The sequence below is a fragment of the Lolium rigidum genome, chromosome 2, assembly GCF_022539505.1.
Source record: "Lolium rigidum isolate FL_2022 chromosome 2, APGP_CSIRO_Lrig_0.1, whole genome shotgun sequence".
In the NCBI taxonomy this organism is placed as follows: domain Eukaryota; kingdom Viridiplantae; phylum Streptophyta; class Magnoliopsida; order Poales; family Poaceae; genus Lolium; species Lolium rigidum.
This window is the reverse complement of record NC_061509.1, coordinates 199270958-199289964: the sequence shown is the minus strand read 5'-3', so window position 1 is coordinate 199289964 and position 19007 is coordinate 199270958. Positions and strand designations below refer to the sequence as shown.

Genomic DNA, 19007 nt, shown 5'->3' with positions numbered 1-19007 from the left:
TGTGCTTACTCGCTCTTTGGTGTTCAACTGGCTTATGGAAGGCACTGCTCCTATGGTGAGCTATGAGTTCAATGGCAATCCATATGACAAGTCATATTATCTTGCTATAATGGTATTTATCCTGACACACTGGTGAAGAAAATCCGTAATCCTCAAACAGATAAAGAAAAGAGCTTTGCCAAGATGCAAGAGGCTATTAGGAAAGATGTGGAGCGGGCATTTGGTGTGCTCGAAACTCGGTGGGCTATTGTTCGTCACCCAACTAGAACATGGTCTCTTCAGACAATGCATGAGGCAATGACCTGTTGTGTGATCATGTACAACATAATTGTCGAGATGGAGCGTTCTGATGATGGCCGCAATGAACACGAATGACACTTTTAGGGTGAGTTGGTTGAGCCAAACCCTGGGGCAGGAACCTGGGAGGAGTTTCTGAATTTAAACGTTGAAGTCTCTGACAACAACCTTTCTAAACGCCTCTAGAAGGATTTGATTGACCATTATGAGCATTGGTTGGCCATGAAGACAATCTCATCTCGTTTTATTTGTTAATTATGAACTATGCTCTATCTATTTTTCATGCATGACAATACTTGTAGACTTTGACATTTATTTGGATGTAATAATAAAGTATTTTAAACCTCTATTTTCGTTGTTTGTATAGCCAATTTGTTTTATATATTGCACTTTTTTGGTGGAAAAGATCCAAACCTGCCTCGCCAGATAAAATGCGTCGGGTCACTGAGGGCGCCCCTAGACGCAAACGGTCAATTTTGGCGTGAAGACCAATTTCATATCCACGGTGCGACTCAAACGGATGTACGCGGTTACTTTTGGTGAACGAAATATGTGGAGGGTGAAGATACCCTTAGAAACTAAGCTACTCGTGTGTGAATTGTGACCACATAGTTTGATTTTGAGGTGAAGCTGAATGAAGCATGAGTCCATTTCGCTTCTGCTCCTAGGTCGGCCCAGCCGTCCCTACCAGCCGTATACATTTCAGCTGTACTAGTGCACCTCAATCAGGGGCGATGGGGGTTTTTGTCCATTGAGCCCGTGGATGAACTGCCGTTGCAGGAGGCGTTGGCACGTTGCCGTTGGCGCAAGCACGCACGTTACAGAGCTGGCGGTCGGGCCGTGCATCTATTCTTCACGCCAAACAACAGCTAATAACGTGCATCCTATTCGTGCTCCAAATCTCCGATGGTTCTCTATACCTCTCTCGAGCAACTAAACAATGCTCCAGTTGATACCTCTTGCCGGTCGACGAATCTCCTTCAATTAGTCACTTGGATCGGCGAGGAATAGATAATTCTCAACTGGCTTTGACTCCCCGTATCTTCCTCGCCGACCATCTCTATGTGCGTGTGCTCCTGTCTTGAAGAGGAAGAGTGCTAATCAAAGCTAATTGTCTTGGTCGAATCTATCTGTCATGTTCTTGTGAGTTGTGAGGTTTCTTCTTTAATAATGCGCGGGATTTCGAGCAGAATCTTCGGTTCACCCGTTTGCATCCGGCGAGGCGGGAGCGATGTGCGGGCGTGACCTAATTCGGCACAGCGAAGCAAGAACAGCTTGCGATCATGGCTAATGATTTACTCCTACGTCACGTCGCATGATCACAACGTCCCAGTGTGCCCAACTACCAACGGCTAACGCATGAACTTTACAAGTTCATTTATATTAGCAAGTGCTCCAGTTTTTTTTTTCCATTTGTATCATCTTTTTTTTTTTGAAAAAAGAACATGTCACCCCACACGGCGACAACCACCAACAGCCCCTCCTCCTACCACCCCCACCGCTCAATTTGGCAATGGGTCCCATTCCCCGATCCCGGTGGTTAATTCACATATTAGGGGACGGTTTTGGTTAGTATTGGAGGCAAACTCTCCCCATTAGGCAATATGGGGATGGATCCGTGTTACCACTATCCATACCCGAAAACCGTGAAATCCCAGTTAGGCACATGACATGTGGCACTAGGGTACAAGATATGTATGTATAGATACCAGAAAACCCTAATCCTATTGTGCTCACATTTCCCCTCCCGTCCCCAACCACAGTAGCCCCCAAATTTCAACTCCCAAATGCTCGCCTCTCCTTTCTAAACTCCTGATCCAACCAGCCCGTCATCCTACCATGTTTTCATTTTTATTTTGGGCTCATAGTTACTATCTAAAGCGGGGATGGTTAACCGATGGTTATTTGTTTACCCGATGGAGATGGGGATGGTAAAAGAACTGGCCCCATGACAGTTAGTGGGGATGGGGGCGAAGAAAAATTTCCTGCACGGGGATGGCTATGGTTGAGCAATAACCAGTGGTTAGTGTCCCCGTTGCCATATAGACCCACCGCCGCCAAGGGTGATGCCAACCGAAGCTTGGCCGACAGGGTTGGGGTGGGAGGGGGGCTCTCTGCCCTCCTCGCGTAAGGGTGTGGCAACACGAGTCGCCGTGGGTGGAGGCGGGATATACACCTAAGGGGATATACACTCAAGGGGACAACGAAGGTGAATTTTCCATTAGGGGGACCGGTGTAGGTAAATTTTCCATTAGGGGGGCCGGTCAAGCAAATACTTCAATGTTACACCAAATTGTCTACTCTAAATTAACATTTCTCCCTTGCTACACCTTATGACGGGGGGCAAGGCCCTTGCTAGCTCCGACACTGCAAGTCAGGCACCTCGGCGGCACGACTCTGTGGCGGCGGCTTTCGAAGCAGCAGCGGTGCGACAACAAGTGTTGTGGAGGGTTATGATCTTCAAGATCGGCAAGGGGACATGACAGTTGTGCGGATGCACGATCTGATGGACGACGACGATCTGTGGTGACGTGGCTATTTTGTGCCCTATCTAGTCCCTGGGGGGCTTGATCGAGGCATGTTTGATCCATCCTACTCGCCGCCACTTGAACCAAAAGTCTGAACTGGTGGAAATGGCTAGGCAATCTACTTGTACACGTCAACACCTCCTCTCACGTGTGACTGGGAGACGAGAAGACAAGTCAACATGTGTAGAGAGGCAAAGAGGCAGCGCCGGGACCACACGCCACACGGCAAGAGGTTGCGGGGGAATTTAGAATAAATTGTGAAAGCCAGGATTTGAACTCGAGACATGGGGCTCTGATACCATGTTAAGCTTCATGCACTAGCCATTTCAACCAAAAGTCCGAACTGATGGAAAGGGGAAGGCAATCTACTTATACACGTCAACATTATCATGGTCTAATAATTGGTAGGTTTTGACTTGCGCATCTGCCAGTGAAAACCGAGGCGAACGATGTCGACCCTTTTGGCGTCGTGCCATGGCGAAGGCATCCTTTTTTTTTCGCCTGTAGCTTCTTTGCTCGAAATACTCTGGGGGAAGCCCTTTTATTTGGGCTTCCTAGATCGGACACATCCAATATTTTCGATGTTGTTCTTTGTCTTGAAGGCATCGTTTTTGGGAGCTTATTTGACTACAGACCAACGACAAGTCTCGGCGGCATGGTGTAGCGGAGCCTCGATGTGGGTCACGAAATGGCGGACACATACAAGGTGGAGGAGTTGTCTGGTGCTGGTGGTGTCGACGGTAGGTCTGGCAGGGGATATGCATATCCATGCCCTGAAAATTGACTGATGGTTGATGGTTGTGACAACTTCTTTGCGTTTGCACGGGTGCTCGCTAAGAGATGAGCACCCTCGTTTAGCTTAGAGCATCTCCAGTCGCGTCCCTCAAAAAGCGTCCGGCACAAATGATTTGGGGCACGTTTGGGACCGCGCCGGACAAAAAGAGACCAAAAATCTGTACAAAAAAGAGACCCTTCCCAGCCGCGTCCCTCAAACAGCGTCCGGATGCATGCATTTTAATAGAGGGGACCACCCCATGTGGGAAAAGTAGGTTAGAGAAAGTGTGGGGAAAGAGACTAGCATGTGGGGACTAGGGGCTGCATGCATGCATGCATGTGGACGCCTCATTTTGTGTCCGGCGTCCCCGGTAGAGACTCTATGCACACAAAATGAGGCGCTAATTAGCTTTGGGGGACGCGACTGGACGACTTTTTTCTCCATTTCTTGTCCGCGGCTCATTTGGGGGACGCGACTGGAGATGCTCTTAGGGTTTGTCTTAGACACGGCGATGTTTTTGGTTCCTAGTTGATGAGATACTTTTATGTTTTAGCGTGATCTTTTTTTTATTGTCGTGTTTGTAGATGTGGTGTGGCTGCTTAAGTTTCTTGTCTGATCTATATTGAATAATTTAATAAAGAAAGGTGCATGCATCCATGCATAGGCTGGCGCATAACCCCTTCTTGGATTTTTTTCTTCCATGTCATTTGAACTAAAACTTCAAATATAATATAAATCGGAGGCCTCCTAAAACCTATGCAGCGTTGGTGGCCTAGTAAAAATTAGGAGTTCAATAGGAATAATAAAAGATAATGAAATTGCTACGTCTCGGCATTCTAGTGTTCGGTCAAGTCTAAACCTGATAGATTTGCATCACGATTATATTAATTGTAAATAAAGTTGCAACTAAGATTTTCAGTTTTCAGTTAGAATTGATGTTGAACTTACATATTTTCAGTTACAAATGGGTTGTTACTGAGATTTTCACTTACAAGTCTGGTATTTCCAATTACAACCAAAAAAATTAAATCTAAAACGTGTGTAACCGAAATAATAAAATTGTGAAAATGACATCAATTGACTGAGGATTAAACCGAGAATTAGTCACGCCCTAAAAGTAAAAACTTTCACAGAATCAGGTAGCTGGCCAAGATAGAGAAGGGACAGCTAGCGCGAAAAGGAGTTGAGAAAAACAAAATAAAGACGTGTTTTCCAAAGAGAAAAAATCCCAACAAAAGAGGCCGCCCCCCATCGGAATCACGCGCTCCATTTCGGAATTTCAGACAGCAAAACAATAAACAAACTCGAACAGCCCTGCGACCTGCGTGCTGCTGCTGGTCACCGCCGCCTTCGCCGCTATCTCCGCGAGGGAGCATCGAATCTTTCCTCTGCCGAGCCGAGGAAGCTGTGCTTGGAAGATCGACATCAAGTTCGTTCGCTCGAAGCTGAGATTCAGCGGCGCGTTTCATCAAGTTATTCGGTCGCCCGCCGGGGAGAGAGCCCATGAAGGGGAAAGGCGGGGCGCTGGACCGGAGGTCCTCGGCGAGGTGGAGGGTGCTGGTGCTCTGTGCCTTCAGCTTCGGGCTCGGCATGCTCTTCACCAACCGGTGGGTCTCGCTCTCCCTCCCTCTTTCCCTCGGCATGAGTCCCTGGATGGATCTCGCCGCGCGCTCCTCCTCGCTCCGGGCTATGCCCGGGTGAATGGCGCGGCGGCTCGGATGGGGTGCACCGTGCAGGGTAGATTTTCTGTTGTCTTTGACTCGCCTGAGACTTGCAGTTAAAAAAAGCTGCTTTGCTATTTTTTTTTTACAATAAACTTAGCCAATGGCTATGCTGGGCGGTTTCGAATTCCTTGTCGTGCTGAGATTTATTTTGGAGGGAAGATCGGGGTTTTAATCTGTCCTCTTCTCTTTGGTCTCTCCTCTTCCGAGCTCATGGCGATCTTGGTTGGTGGAAAGCTCGCATTTCTTGTTTAAGAACACGGGAGATCGCGTTTTGATGTCGACCCCGGTGCAATTTTTTTTTTCTTCCTGTTTCATTAAATCCATGCCCATCTCTGCAGTTTTCTCTATGAGAGAATGAATTTGCTGCTGCTGTTTTCACGAAACGCTCGTGTGAGATCTGCCATAAAGAGCTTGCAATTTTCTAGGAGAATGTTCATTTGGGTGGCGTGCTTGCTTCTCTCATTTGGGTGGTTTCGTACTTGATAATCAAGTGTGGATTTACCTACTTATCAGTTGCTACTACTAGTATATTTAGTAAAGCTTGCTGGAACAAGGGCCTGTTTGTCCTGGTGCGGTTGGATTTATGCTTTACTTGCAAGAGTAGTTGTGCTGGGCAGATTCCATCTGGACAACAACTTAGCTAGAAAAACTTAGGATTGGAATTTATTGTGAAAGTTGGGTGGTTCAGTTGCTCTCCTGAAAGTTCAGGCGCTGAAATGGATATCACAGAGGGCAACAAACGTTTCAGTTCTTGATCTCAAGTCAAAGGGACTTGAAATGCTTCTTCTTGGTTGCTCTTTGCTATATCTTGACGAACCGTTTCGGGTGCTTTTACAGCTTCTGGACAGCACCAGATTCCAGTAACCACATCATGTCTCAACGCAGGAGGCAGGATCAGGAGTTGCAACTCGTGTCAGAGGATTGCAACACAAAGAGGGTGGGTCTCCAAGTTCAGTTAATTCGCATGATCTCACCATCAATTTGTACATTGCTTTTGGATTCTACACTACACTTTGATTGCAGAAGCATGGGGCAGACAAGGATATAATGGGAGAGGTAACCAGGACCCACGAAGCCATACAGTAAGTTCGTTTGATCCCATCCAGTGTTAAATCAAAGAATTCATCTGCGTCCAGACTATTTTCATCTGAATGTTCTGCTGGACTTGTTTGTGGTCTTAGATTGTTGGATAAGTCAATCTCAACGCTGCAGATGGAGCTTGCAGCCAAGCGAAGCACGTTGGAACTGGTCCGCAAAGGTGTGCCAGTAACTTCAGAAACTAGCCAACCAAGGAAAAAGGCATTTGTGGTTGTTGGAGTTAACACTGCATTCAGTAGCCGCAAGCGTCGTGATTCAGTCCGGGAGACATGGATGCCACAAGGTTGGTAACTCTTTGTTGTTAATTTAGATGAATAAGAGCATGTTTGTGCTTACTGAATTTGGATGTTGATGAGCTAATTCGCATATTGTGGTTGTGTTTCGTACCACAAGCCATTTATTTGCAGTTAGCAGCATCACTGCTCTTTATCGTGGCTTTTTTATTTATTTCTGTAGTCACCATGTTTTCCTATCACAGCATTATTGAATAGATCTATTGGACTGATTTTCGGAATATGCCCCTGATGCAGTACATGGCACTGACAAACAAATAATCACAATAACTTAACTGCACTGAAACAGCGAGCTGTTGGCCTTGTAACTTTTATCCACTGCGATCATAGAGAAGTAGAAGCTGGTGAGCAATGGTGGTAGCTTATGGGGTTAGTGTAGAGATCTATTATCTATGCTTGTCCAGGAAAATTTAGGATTTGGTACACGACACTTATCTAATAAGCTGTGTATCTTGTTTTTTAGCCGAATGATTACTTTATTTTTTTTTCTTGTAGCAAATACTGTTCATTAAGTAGGTGTGAACTCTATATATGTATATTGTTCTTTGCGTATTTTTTTGTAATGTCAGCCATAACCATTATAATAACCTCCAGCTTGATGTTTGTTACATTTTTATTGAGTTCCAAATGTTAGCACAGTCCACTATTTTGTTTTAATAAAGCTCTTTTACTGCACTTAGGTGAAAAGTTGCTACAGCTTGAAGAACAGAAGGGAATAGTTATCCGCTTCACTATAGGGCATAGGTAATCAGTTGTTTCTTGTTACCGCCAGATCATTTGTACTGTTTAATCATTTCTGGTCTTCCAATTTTCTCTGCCTAGAGCCTGTTTTGACACTTGGATGCATTTTCTTTTCTATTTTAGAATGAATCAAGTTCTGTTAACATTTCTACAGTCTCATAGATAATGTGTGTGTTCCAAACTCTACACAAGTTGGTGTTGCTGTCTTGCTGACATATTATAGAACATAGTAGTATTCCTGCAGGGTGCAGGCATCCAGAAATAAGTTATAAACAACAATTGTCACGAATTTTTGCACTTAAGACATGCAAAGAAACTCTTACCAAATTGCGAATTGTCCATTTGCCAGCAGAGCACCTTGACTGCTTGAGTTGCAATGGCTAACCAGTGACACAGCCCTGATTTAATTCAACGCCCTCTTTCTGTGGAACACGGTTGCTGTGGACGAGCAGCAGGGAGTCACAGAGGGAGATCAGGAGTCCTTTAGGTAATAGGGGTGTATTAGAAAATCTAGGATTGAAGGAGTCTAATCCGTTAGGAGTTCGTACCATATTAGGAAAGGTCATGTATCTATGTTTGAGGCAAGCGAAAAAGAATAACTCTATTCTCTCTCAAATATTATCTCATCTGGTCCATGTTGTCGGCTGTCTTCAGTATAGTAGTTATCCTGCTGTGGGTCAAGGTTCACAATAATGGGTGTTAGCTTGTTCATCCGTGTTGTTCTTCCTTTCTGTTTGAAAATTAGTAGTTCCTTACAAATGTGAACTGTTTTGGTGATTGTGCAGTGCTACATCCAATAGTATATTGGACAAAGCAATAGATGCAGAAGATGCGCAGCATCATGACTTTCTTAGACTGGTAAGGGTCTACTCTTCGACTATGTTGCGACATTCAATCATACTTTTTTTTGCACTAGCACTGACCATGTTCCTCTTGATGTTGATATATCATCCAGGACCACGTTGAAGGGTATCATGAACTCTCTGCAAAGACAAAAATCTTCTTCTCCACAGCTGTGGGCATTTGGGATGCTGACTTCTACGTCAAGGTCGATGATGATGTGCATGTGAACTTAGGTGCATTTTATTTCTTTGATGTTATAACCTTCTTTTGGAGAAAAAACCCAACCCAATTATATTTATCACCTTGTCGGTATGTTGCACATGAAAAAAAAACAGGAATGCTTGCCACTACCCTTGCTCGGCATAAATCGAAACCAAGAACTTACATTGGCTGCATGAAGTCGGGTCCAGTTCTTGCTGACAAGTAATGCTAACTGAACTCTATTGAAATTAAATGCTAGGTTGAGGTACAAACTATAAATTTCCTGCTTGAACCTGCTCTTGTCCTATAGGAACTTGAAGTACCATGAACCTGAGTCCTGGAAATTTGGGGAGGATGGAAACAAGTACTTTCGCCATGCCACGGGACAGATATATGCCATCTCAAAAGACCTTGCGACCTATATCTCAATAAATCAGTATGTTTTGTCGATGGCCATATTGTATCATAATCCCCTGGATACAAATGAAGTAAATCTAATGATGCCTGTGATCTTTGGCAGGCCTATCTTACACAAGTATGCAAATGAAGATGTATCACTCGGGTCGTGGTTTATTGGTTTAGAGGTTAATCATATAGATGAAAGGAACATGTGCTGTGGAACTCCACCAGGTCTGTCTGCTTCCTCACCGCTGAACAGCCCTTATCATAAACCTCTCTAACTTCTCTTTACCCTTATCATGCACTTCTCTGACCTGTCCTAATTGTGCATCAACACTTCTGCAGATTGTGAGTGGAAAGGGCAAGCTGGCAATGTTTGTGTCGCGTCCTTTGATTGGAGCTGTAGCGGCATATGCAAGTCTGTCGAGAGGCTCAAGGATGTACATGCCCGATGCGGTGAAGGAGATTCTTCTGTTTGGAGTGCTCTCATCTAGCGAATACCCTCCCTGGACGTAAATATGTAGCATGCTCGGTACACCTTGACGATCGTGCCTCGATGGCTGCAACTGAAATTGCGCAATACTGGACCTAGCTGATGGACTCGAGCTCTGGTAATTGAAATTCAGCTTGAGGCAACACGTGTAGTGTAGTTGATACTTGTTGGGCTGCTGAGAGGTTTTAGTACATGTGAATTGCTTTATGTAACCACCAGTGACCCCAGTAGTGTTAGAAGAGAGACCAAAGTAGGGTTGGGGGCTGAGGTTTTGCATCTTACATGTAGGGGTGAGTTTCTCAGCTGCTCTGCAACAAATTAGAGATCATGTGCTGTAGAAAAACATCTAATGCAAATTTTGATCAATTTTTGTGCAACTTCCTTTGCTTATTTTTCGCACAAACAACAAGTGCTTGTTTGAAACAGCTTAATTATGTTCGTATTGCTATATGAAATTTTTAAATATGCTAAATCCACATATGCCCCTGCAAAGTTTTTCTTTTTTCATATATAAAATTTTCGTTCGTCTCATTTTCGGAGAATTTCTAACATTTTCTTCTTTGGAAGTACAATCAACATGCGGTATACCCTACAATTTAGTTTATTTTCTGGTTCCTGCGTAGGACAACAATTTTTACATAGAAGTTTTGCTTCTACAAAACGAAACAATTTTGATTGCTTGAAAAAATACTACTACTTTGCATTTGTCACATAGGAAACCGAAATTCGTCATCTGCATGGGAATTTCCATCCACAAAGAATAGTGTCACTTTTTTTAAAAGAATTCTTTGATACTGAAAAGGTTTTTTTCCCTTCCAAGTGTATCTTCAAATATCTCTATTTGTCGAATTTCCTTCCCCAGCTCTCGAGATCCATATGTTATCCAAATCCTCTCAATTTGCAGCTCATCCTCCTTGAAATCACCAAAATCAGCAACGAAGACATAAACAAATGGCCATCAATGCGGATGTGCACACGCGCAGTTTGTAGCGCCAACGGCATCAATACCGGCGCAGGAGTTCAGCGGCGGGCGAAGTGTTTAGCAGCGGTCTTGATGGCTAAACGCTGCCGCCGGTCCCTTCTACCGTCGGGTCGCTTCCAAGCAGACCCACGGCACACGCGGCCGGACATGCACGCTGTTCACACCGACGTGTCGTTCGGTTTCCCAATTTATGGTGTCGATGGGTTGCGATGGACGAGTCGTTCTGTTTGGTCCCCTGAAAGGATACGGATGCCGTCTAGAGGGGAGGGTGAATATGCGGTTTAAAACTTTTACGAATATGGCTTAATAAATGCGTAAAATTAGTATTTAATTTGTCAAGCACAAAACCTATATAACTAGAGTTCACCTATGTGCACCAAGAACTTATGCTAAACAATACAAGTAACTATGTGATAGCAAGATATATAACTTCAAGCACGAAGACTATCACAATGTAAAGTGCATAAGTAAAGAGCTCGGGTACAGGAATAACCGAAGTGACGCGAATACAATGATATATCCCGAAGTTCACACTCTTGCGAGTGCTACTCTCCATTGGAACGGTGTGGATGACAAGTCACTCCAAACGCACGAAGGCCACCGTATTTTCCCCGAGAATTCCCACCAAAAGGGATATCCTTGATCCACTATGGAACCTTAGGGTGGTCACCGAGCCCGCACAAAGTTTGGGGCTATCTCCACAACTTAATTGGAGCCTCCCAATAAATCACCACAAATGCCTTGCCCTTGAAGAATCTCCACAACTTAATTGGAGTCCCCAAGAACACCACAAATACCACTAAGTCGTCTAGGGTCCAAAGACCCAGGAGGAACAATCTCCCGAAGTGAATATCTCACGAACTTTCACCTCCGCGTATCACCGTGGAAAAATCAAAACGATGCAATGGCTAGAACACCACAAAGATGCCCAAATCCTTCACTCTCAAATTCCAACAAAGCTACTAAAGCTATTGGGGGAATAATGGAGAAAGAACAAAATAAGAAGAGGAACACAAAATGTCTCTCCAAGATCTAGATCTAGAGATTCCTTCACAAGGAGGGGGATTTGATTGGTCCAAATATAGATCTAGATCTCCTCACTCTTTTCCTCAAATTTGAGCAAGAATCATGGAGGGATTTGAGTGAGGGAGAGTTCTCAAAAGATTAGCAATGGAGGAGAGCAAGTGTGTGAGAGAGGAAGAAGAAGCAGTGGTTCCAAAAGACAGAGAGGTGGCTTAAAAAGAGGTGCACGATTTTCTGCCTGTTGGGGCTGGCTAGCTAGGGCCGGTAGTACCGGCCAGCCCCGGCGGTACTATCGCCCGGGCGCGAGGCGTGCAACGCGGAGCGAGCGGGGAGCAGGAAAGGGGTGCTACGCGCGGGAGTGGAGAGGCCGGTACTACCGGCCCTTGATGGCCGGTAACCGGTTAGGGCTGGCCGGCACTACCGGCCGCGGTACCGGCCGCGGTCGCGAGGCTACTGTAAGCTTGGGCCCGGTACAGCGGGCGGTAGTGCGAGCGGTGGTGCCGGGCTGGGCTTGGCGCTGGTACCGGCCCAGCTAGGGCGGTACTACCGGCCAACCAAAACTCCTCTATTTTTTATTTAAACCAAATATGGTAATCTTGTAAAATCAAGAACTTAAGATTTGGAGCTCCGAATCGAGTGAAACCAATTTTGTTGGAAATAAGACGACAAGAGCTATCCCAACAAAATGAAACCGAGAAAACCACCCAACTCGAAAACGCAACAAGTGATATATGCGAAATCCGTTTTTGATGTACTAGAGCTCGTCATGGAAATAACCACAAGATCTAAAACACCTCATGGATAAGATCCAAATAACAACCAAGAAAGATGATGCAAGGATGCAAAGGTTTGACCGCACTCTGAATGATACGACCGAGTTAGTCACTCGAGATCCCCTCGATAGTACGACCACTATCCTATCAACCTGGTCTCCCAACTAAACCACGAGACCGGTAAGAAATAAACTGAATGGATCGTAGCGAACAAGAGGGGGGGGTGAATGGGAGCTACACAATTTTTTATGTCTTTTTCAGTTTTTATGCGATGCAGAAGTAAAGGTGATAGCTTTGGTGATAAGGGTGATCCTAGTATGATCCTAGGCTAGTGCAACAAGCAAAGGAACCAAGCAAGATAGTAAAGTTAGGGAGCGGGACAACCGGGGGCGCGGAGACGAGGCGAGGTTTGTTTCCCGCAGTTCCTCCCACAAAAGGGAGTACGTCTGCGTTGAGGAGGTGCTAGCCACGAAGGCTAGACGGCCACACCACGAAGGAATGCCTCACCTTCTTCCTCGAGAAAGTCCCACGAAGGAGCTTCCCCTTCTCCACTAAGTAGTCGATCGTGGCGGCGGTTCCTTCACAAGGTTGGGGCGAGCTCCACAACACCGGAGGCTCCCAACACCCTATGGGGCTAGCACAACTCCAAGCTATCCTCCATAGGAGCACTTCCTCCAAGATCCCACCATAGGAACCCTAACTCCAGGATCCACTAAGGACTAGCTGGTATTGGTGAAATCTCTCTTGGTAGAACTATAGATCGGGGCCTCCTCCACCACTCCACAAAGTTTGGGAAAGATTGGTTGGGGGGATGGGGAGATCCTCAAGGTTTGAGCTCAGCAACAATGGAGGAGAGAGGGGGAGAAGAGATAAAATCGAGTTGGAGAAGAAGGGGCCTTTTTATAGGTCCCTCCAAATCCAACCGTTATGTGCAGATCCCGCACAACCGGTACTACCTCTTTGGGAAGCGGTAGTACCGCTCTGGGCTCGAAATAACCCCACAGATTTGCCACGTGTGCTCATAGCGGTAGTACCGCTAGCCTCTGTGAGCTCTGGACTCCATCCGGTACCTCAGCGGTACCAGAGCGGTAGTTCCGTAACTTGACTTACGGTACCTAAGCGGTACCATGCCGGAACTACCGCTTGCGAGCGGTACTTCTGCTCATGGTACCGTAGAGGTACCGTAACTCACTCTGTGGGACTTTTCAGTGGAGCTACCCAGAGCGGTACCTCAGGGAGGTACCAGTAGGGTAGCGGTACTACCGCTACTGGTACCGGTAGTACTGGTCAGGCAGAATCAGCTGTTTTTCTCTTTCGCTCTCCAACCACGTCACCTCGCGACACACACACAAAACCAGAAAACCTATAAGCTACGCTTCAGTCTTCCGATCATGACGTGTTCAGCGAGGGCACCGTGCACCTGCAAATCTATCAAAGACAATCTATGCACACGGTTAAATTCATTCAAGTGTTGTTATCAAACACACAAAACACGGGGTATAGACCTTGCTCTTTCAATCTCCCCCTTTATGGTGTTTGATGAAAACACAAGAATTTGCAATAGCATAAGATATTATGATAAGGTTCTAGATTTGCAAAAGCTAGGCGGAGCTCCCCCTAGATGTGTGCATAATTGGAATATGCATTTGAATACATATACACACATCCTAGAGGAATAACTCCCCCTAGATTTTACCAACCATGCACATATGCAACAAGTATAAATGACATATTCATATAGCATATGCACACTATGGAGGCAACACATGATAACGCAAAGATCTTTGGGTGAAATTGTCATACCTTTGCCTTGAGAAAACCCAAACTCCCAATAAATGCCTCCATAGAATTGGTGTAGCCAACAATAGATAATCAACGAAGACCAATAAAGGCTACCACGAATAGGTCTTATTACAAACCGGGGGGAGTTCCACGAATAGAGTAGCATACGAATAGAGTCTCGAATAACTAGAGGTAAAACATGATGCCAAGGCCAAAGAACCAAACATAAATACCGAGCCCTTGGCATCCCCATGCAAATACCCGTCCTAATAGATCAACTTCTCCCCCTTTGGCATCAGAACACCAAAAAGGGAGAAGAAGAATCCTAACGTCCCAAGGGGATCACTCGTCAACATCATCCTCTTCTTCATCCTTGTCTTCATCTTCCTCCTCATCATCACCTTGCATGTCCTCGTCCTCCTCATCTTCGTCTTCATCTTCAGCTTGGCCCTTGCCATGAGGTAGTGGAGAGGGGCGAATGATGCGCTCGGGGATGGAGTCCTCGGAGCTAGACCAAGTGTGTTTGGACTTCCACTCACCGGGAGGTGTGATGATGTCCTCGGAGCCCTCAGAGACGGGGAGGCCCATGTGTCTCATCATTGCCTTTTAGCGTTGACGAATCTTCTTGTTGTCATGGTGGGATTGGTACATCTTATCTTGGAGGTCCTCCTTGAAGCAAAATGACTTCTTGAAGCGAGCGGTGAGCTTGGCAAAGAGGCCTTTGGTCTTGACGGAGGTGGGCACAAAGTCGGAGTCATCACTATCGGCTTCCTCCTCCTCCTCCTTGTTCTTGGGGGCATTCTTGCCAAACCTTGGTTGAGAGTGATTCTTGACGGTGGGGTTGCGCTCCTTGTGAATGGTGATGGGGTAGCATTGAGCTAGGAGGTCTCCACGGCCGGCCGCATCCCACTTGAGGCAAATGAGCCTCATGATGTACGGTGCATATTGGGGGAGCTTGCGGAGGAATGCACAATCTTGCATCTCATGCCAAATGTAGTCCATGATATCCAATTGCTTGCCTCGGCCCTTCATCTCTTGAGTGCGCACAAGGAGGTTCACAACAAAGCCATGCACTTCATCATGGTTGGTGTGCTTGGGGTTGATGGTGTTGCGGTAGATGCGATTCATGATGACATGATGTCATAGGTGGGTAGGAGGTCATACGCACTTCCACACATCACTCGCCCGGGGAGGTAGAGGTTGACCATCTTGTCCTTGCTCATGGGCTTGTGTTGAAGATGGATTCGGAAGTAGTTGGTGTCGTTGCCGGGAAGTTCATAGCCAAGGCCCCTTGCAAACTCATCCCAAGTGGCCTCCATCACATGTTCCTTGGTCATCCACTTGATAGATCGGGCACCAGACTCTTCTTGGAGGAACACCGCGGTGGCATAGAATTGACATATCACCTCCTTGGAGTAGTAGTTGGTGAAAGTCATCAAGGGGCAAGTCCTTGTTCTTCGCATATCTCGAGGGCCTCCCCAAAGTATTCGGGCTTGGAGTTGAGCTTGTCCATGTTGATAGAGAATTGGGGGCAACAATTGAACTCCTTGGCCCCATAAATGTCATTGTATATCTTCTCTTGGTTTGAGTGGTAGAAGAAGTTGTTGGGGCATAACCGTGGGTTCCTTTGCACCAAATAGTGGTTGACTCTCCTTATCTCCAAGAACTCGGACTTGTTGAGAGCACTCATAAGCTTTTGGGGACCCGAGGTTGTCCTCTTGCTAGCTGCCGCAGCTGCTGTCCTTTGACGCTTGGTAGTCCTTGGCGAGATAATCTCATCTTGCTCTTCTTGCTCTTGGGCACGGGGATGACGAGATGAGAGTTTCTTGCCCCTTCTCGCGCCGCTAGAGAGATTGGATGGACCTGTGAAAAATCATAGGTTGGGGAGGGAATAAGGGGTAAGTGCACAAGCCTTGGAGTTAAAGATCAAAAATGACACTAACAAGCAACAAGAGTGAAACAACTCATAGCGGTAGTACCGCAACATATACCGGTAGTACCGCTTGAACCGGTAGTACCGCTTGAACCGGTAGTACCGCTCACGAATGAGCGGTACTACCGCTCGAGCTCAGCACCACTAGATCTATGTCGAGATTCATGGCATTGATGTTCATAGTTTCACATAATGTTGCTAGCTAGTATCCCTCTACATGGAGAGTGAATGGATCGTAGCGAACAAGAGGGGGGGCGGGGTGAATGGCGCTACGGCAAGTTTTAGTCTTTTTCAATTTTTAGGCAATGGAAGGTAAAGGTGTGAACTTTAGCAATAGGGGTGATCCTACAATGAATATCGGACAAGTGCAACAAGTAAAGGAATCAACAAGATAACGAGAGTAAGGAGCGAGACAACCGGGGGGCGCGAGGCGAGTCGAGGTTTGTTTCCCGCAGTTCCTTCCACTAAAGGAAGTACGTCCGCGTTGAGGAGGTGCTAGTTGGATAAGTGCACAAGCCTCGGAGTTGAGGATCAAAAAGGACACTAACAAGAAACGGGAGTGAAACTAGGCATAGCGGTAGTACCGCAACTCAGACCGGTAGTACCGCTTTGACCGGTAGTACCTCTTCCAACAGATCTAGGTCGAGATGCATGGCATTGAGGCACAAAGTTTCACATAGTGTTGCTAGCTAGTATCCCTCTACATGGAAAAGCCTTCTAAGATGTTTCTCCACCAAAAACTCCATCAAATCCTAACCTATGCATCTAGGGAATCGAACAAACCCTAGAGAGAGAGGTTCGCGTTCATACTGGAGGACATGATGGAGAAGGAGGTGGGGAAGCTTCTCCACTGGAGGAGATTTGACCGGGATGGCTCGGAGAAGGAGATCGGGGCCGATCTCCTCGGAGTCTTCGAGCTTCGAGTCATCCTTGGCTAGAGGTGGTTGGGGGAAAAGTGGTGAATCTGTTTGGATTCTTCCCCACCCGGTACCTTTAGTCAAAGGCGAAAGCGGTAGCACCGCTCATGTGAGCGGTAGTACCGCTTATCGGTACCAAACCGGTACCTTGGGTGGTAGTACCTGATGTCTACGGGAGCTTCTATTCTTGTAGACAAAGGTTGGGCCTCCAAGAGCAGAGGTTTGTAGAACAGCAGCAAGTTTCCCTTAAGTGGATACCCAAGGTTTATCGAACTCAGTGGAGGAAGAGGTCAAAGATATCCCTCTCATGCAACCCCGCAACCACAAAGCAAGAAGTCTCTTGTGTCCCCAACACACCTAATAGGTGCACTAGTTCGGCGAAGAGATAGTGAAATACAGTGTGGTATGAATAAGTATGAGCAGTAGCAACGGTGCCGTAAAAGTGCTTGGCGTGTAGTTGATGGTGGTGGTATTGCAGCAAGAAGTAAAGTAACAGCAAGTAGTAACACAGAGTAACAAGCAAGTAAACAAGCAGAGTAACTCAGCAAGTATTTAGGAACAAGGCCTAGGGAATAGACTTTCACTAGTGGACACTCTCAACATTGATCACATAACGTAATAGATAAATGCATACTCTACACTTTTGTTGGATGATGAACACATTGCGTAGGATTACACGAACCCTCAATGCCGGAGTTAACAAGCTCCACAATAATGCTCATGTTTAAGTAACCTTTAGTGTAAGATAGATCAACAGTACTAAACCAAGTACTAGCATAGCATGCACACTCGTCACCTTCATGCATATGTAGGAGGAATAGATCACATCAATATTATCATAGCAATAGTTAACTCCATAATCTACAAGAGATCATGATCATAGCATAAACCAAGTACTAACACGGTGCACGCACTCGTCACCTTTGCACACATGCAAGGAGGAATAAACTACTTTAATAACACATCACTAGAGTAGCACATAGATAAATTGTGATACAACATGCCGCAATCATAAAGAGATATAAATAAGCACCTCACTATACCATTCAATGAGTAAGTATTCTCGTGAAATCTAGCCTAAGAGACCCACACGGTGCACACACTCGTCACCTTTACACACGTGGGACGAGGAGTCTCCGGAGATCACATAAGTAAAACCCACTTGACTAGCATAATGACATCTAGATTACAAGCATCATCATATGAATCTCAATCATGTAAGGCAGCTCATGAGATTATTGTATTGAACTACATAGGAGAGAGATGAACCACATAGCTACCGGCACAGCCCCGAGCCTCGATGGAGAACTACTCCCTTCTCATGGGAGCAGCAGCGGTGATGAAGATGGCGGTGGAGATGGCAAGCAGTGTCGATGGAGAAGCCTTCCGGGGCACTTCCCCGCTCCGACAGGTGCCTGAACAGTAGATCCCGTCCCCGCATCTTGGCTTCGCGATGGCGGCGGCTCCGGAAGGTTTTCGTGGGTTTCGCCAATTGGTATCGGGTTTTCTGATCCAGGGGCTTTTTATAGGCGAAGAGGCGGCGCAGGAGGGCTGACAGGGGGGCCACACCATAGGGCGGCGCGGCCCCCCCTCTGGCCGCGCCAGCCTAGGGTTTGGTGGCCCTGTGGCCCCCCTCTGGCGGTTCTCGTGTGTTCTGGATGCTTCCGGGCAAAATAGGAACCTGGGCGTTGATTTCGTCCGATTCCGAGAATATTTCGTTACTAGGATTTCTGAAACCAAAAACAGCAGAAAACATCAACTGGCACTTCGGCATCTTGTTAATAGGTTAGTTCCGTAAAATGCACGAATATGACATAAAGTGTGCATATAACATGTAGATAACATCAATAATGTGGCATGGAACACAAGAAATTATCGATACGTTGGAGACGTATCAGCATCCCCAAGCTTAGTTCTCGCTCGTCCCGAGCAGTAAAACGATAACAAAGATAATTTCTGGAGTGACATGCCATCATAAACTTGATCATACTATTTGTAAAGCATATGTAGTGAATGCAGCGATCAAAACAATGTGTATGACATGAGTAAACAAGTGAATCATAAAGCAAAAGACTTTTCATGAATAGCACTTCAAGACAAGCATCAATAAGTCTTGCATAAGAGTTAACTCATAAAGCAATAATTCAAAGTAAAGGTATTGAAGCAACACAAAGGAAGATTAAGTTTCAGCGGTTGCTTTCAACT

The 19007-nt window shown here is 46.0% G+C and overlaps 1 protein-coding gene across 3 annotated transcripts; it reads left to right on the top strand.

Moving 5' to 3' along the window:
* Window positions 1-5083: 5083 nt before the first annotated feature.
* Window positions 5084-9769, top strand: LOC124692820 (beta-1,3-galactosyltransferase 7-like). Of its 3 annotated transcripts, XM_047226255.1 has the most exons (11): window positions 5084-5207; window positions 6162-6261; window positions 6348-6406; window positions 6506-6705; window positions 7396-7459; window positions 8242-8314; window positions 8412-8532; window positions 8635-8722; window positions 8811-8936; window positions 9021-9130; window positions 9245-9769. In XM_047226255.1, the coding sequence occupies exons 1-11, from the start codon at window positions 5104-5106 to the stop codon at window positions 9391-9393; spliced, it is 1194 nt and encodes a 397-aa protein (XP_047082211.1). In that variant the 5' UTR covers window positions 5084-5103; the 3' UTR covers window positions 9394-9769. The 3 variants fall into 3 exon arrangements, with proteins under 3 accessions (XP_047082211.1, XP_047082210.1, XP_047082209.1); XM_047226254.1 differs by having other exon boundaries at window positions 6210-6261; window positions 8412-8722; XM_047226253.1 differs by having other exon boundaries at window positions 8412-8722.
* The last annotated feature ends 9238 nt before the right edge of the window (window positions 9770-19007 follow it).

Bases quoted from the DNA above. Each gene is read 5' to 3' on its own strand.
- LOC124692820 (XM_047226253.1), top strand. From the start codon at position 5,104: ATGAAGGGGAAAGGCGGGGCGCTGGACCGGAGGTCCTCGGCGAGGTGG. The intron at 7,460-8,241 runs GTAATCAGTTGT...GTGATTGTGCAG, and splicing joins CGCTTCACTATAGGGCATAG to TGCTACATCCAATAGTATAT. The intron at 8,723-8,810 runs GTAATGCTAACT...CTTGTCCTATAG, and splicing joins GGTCCAGTTCTTGCTGACAA to GAACTTGAAGTACCATGAAC.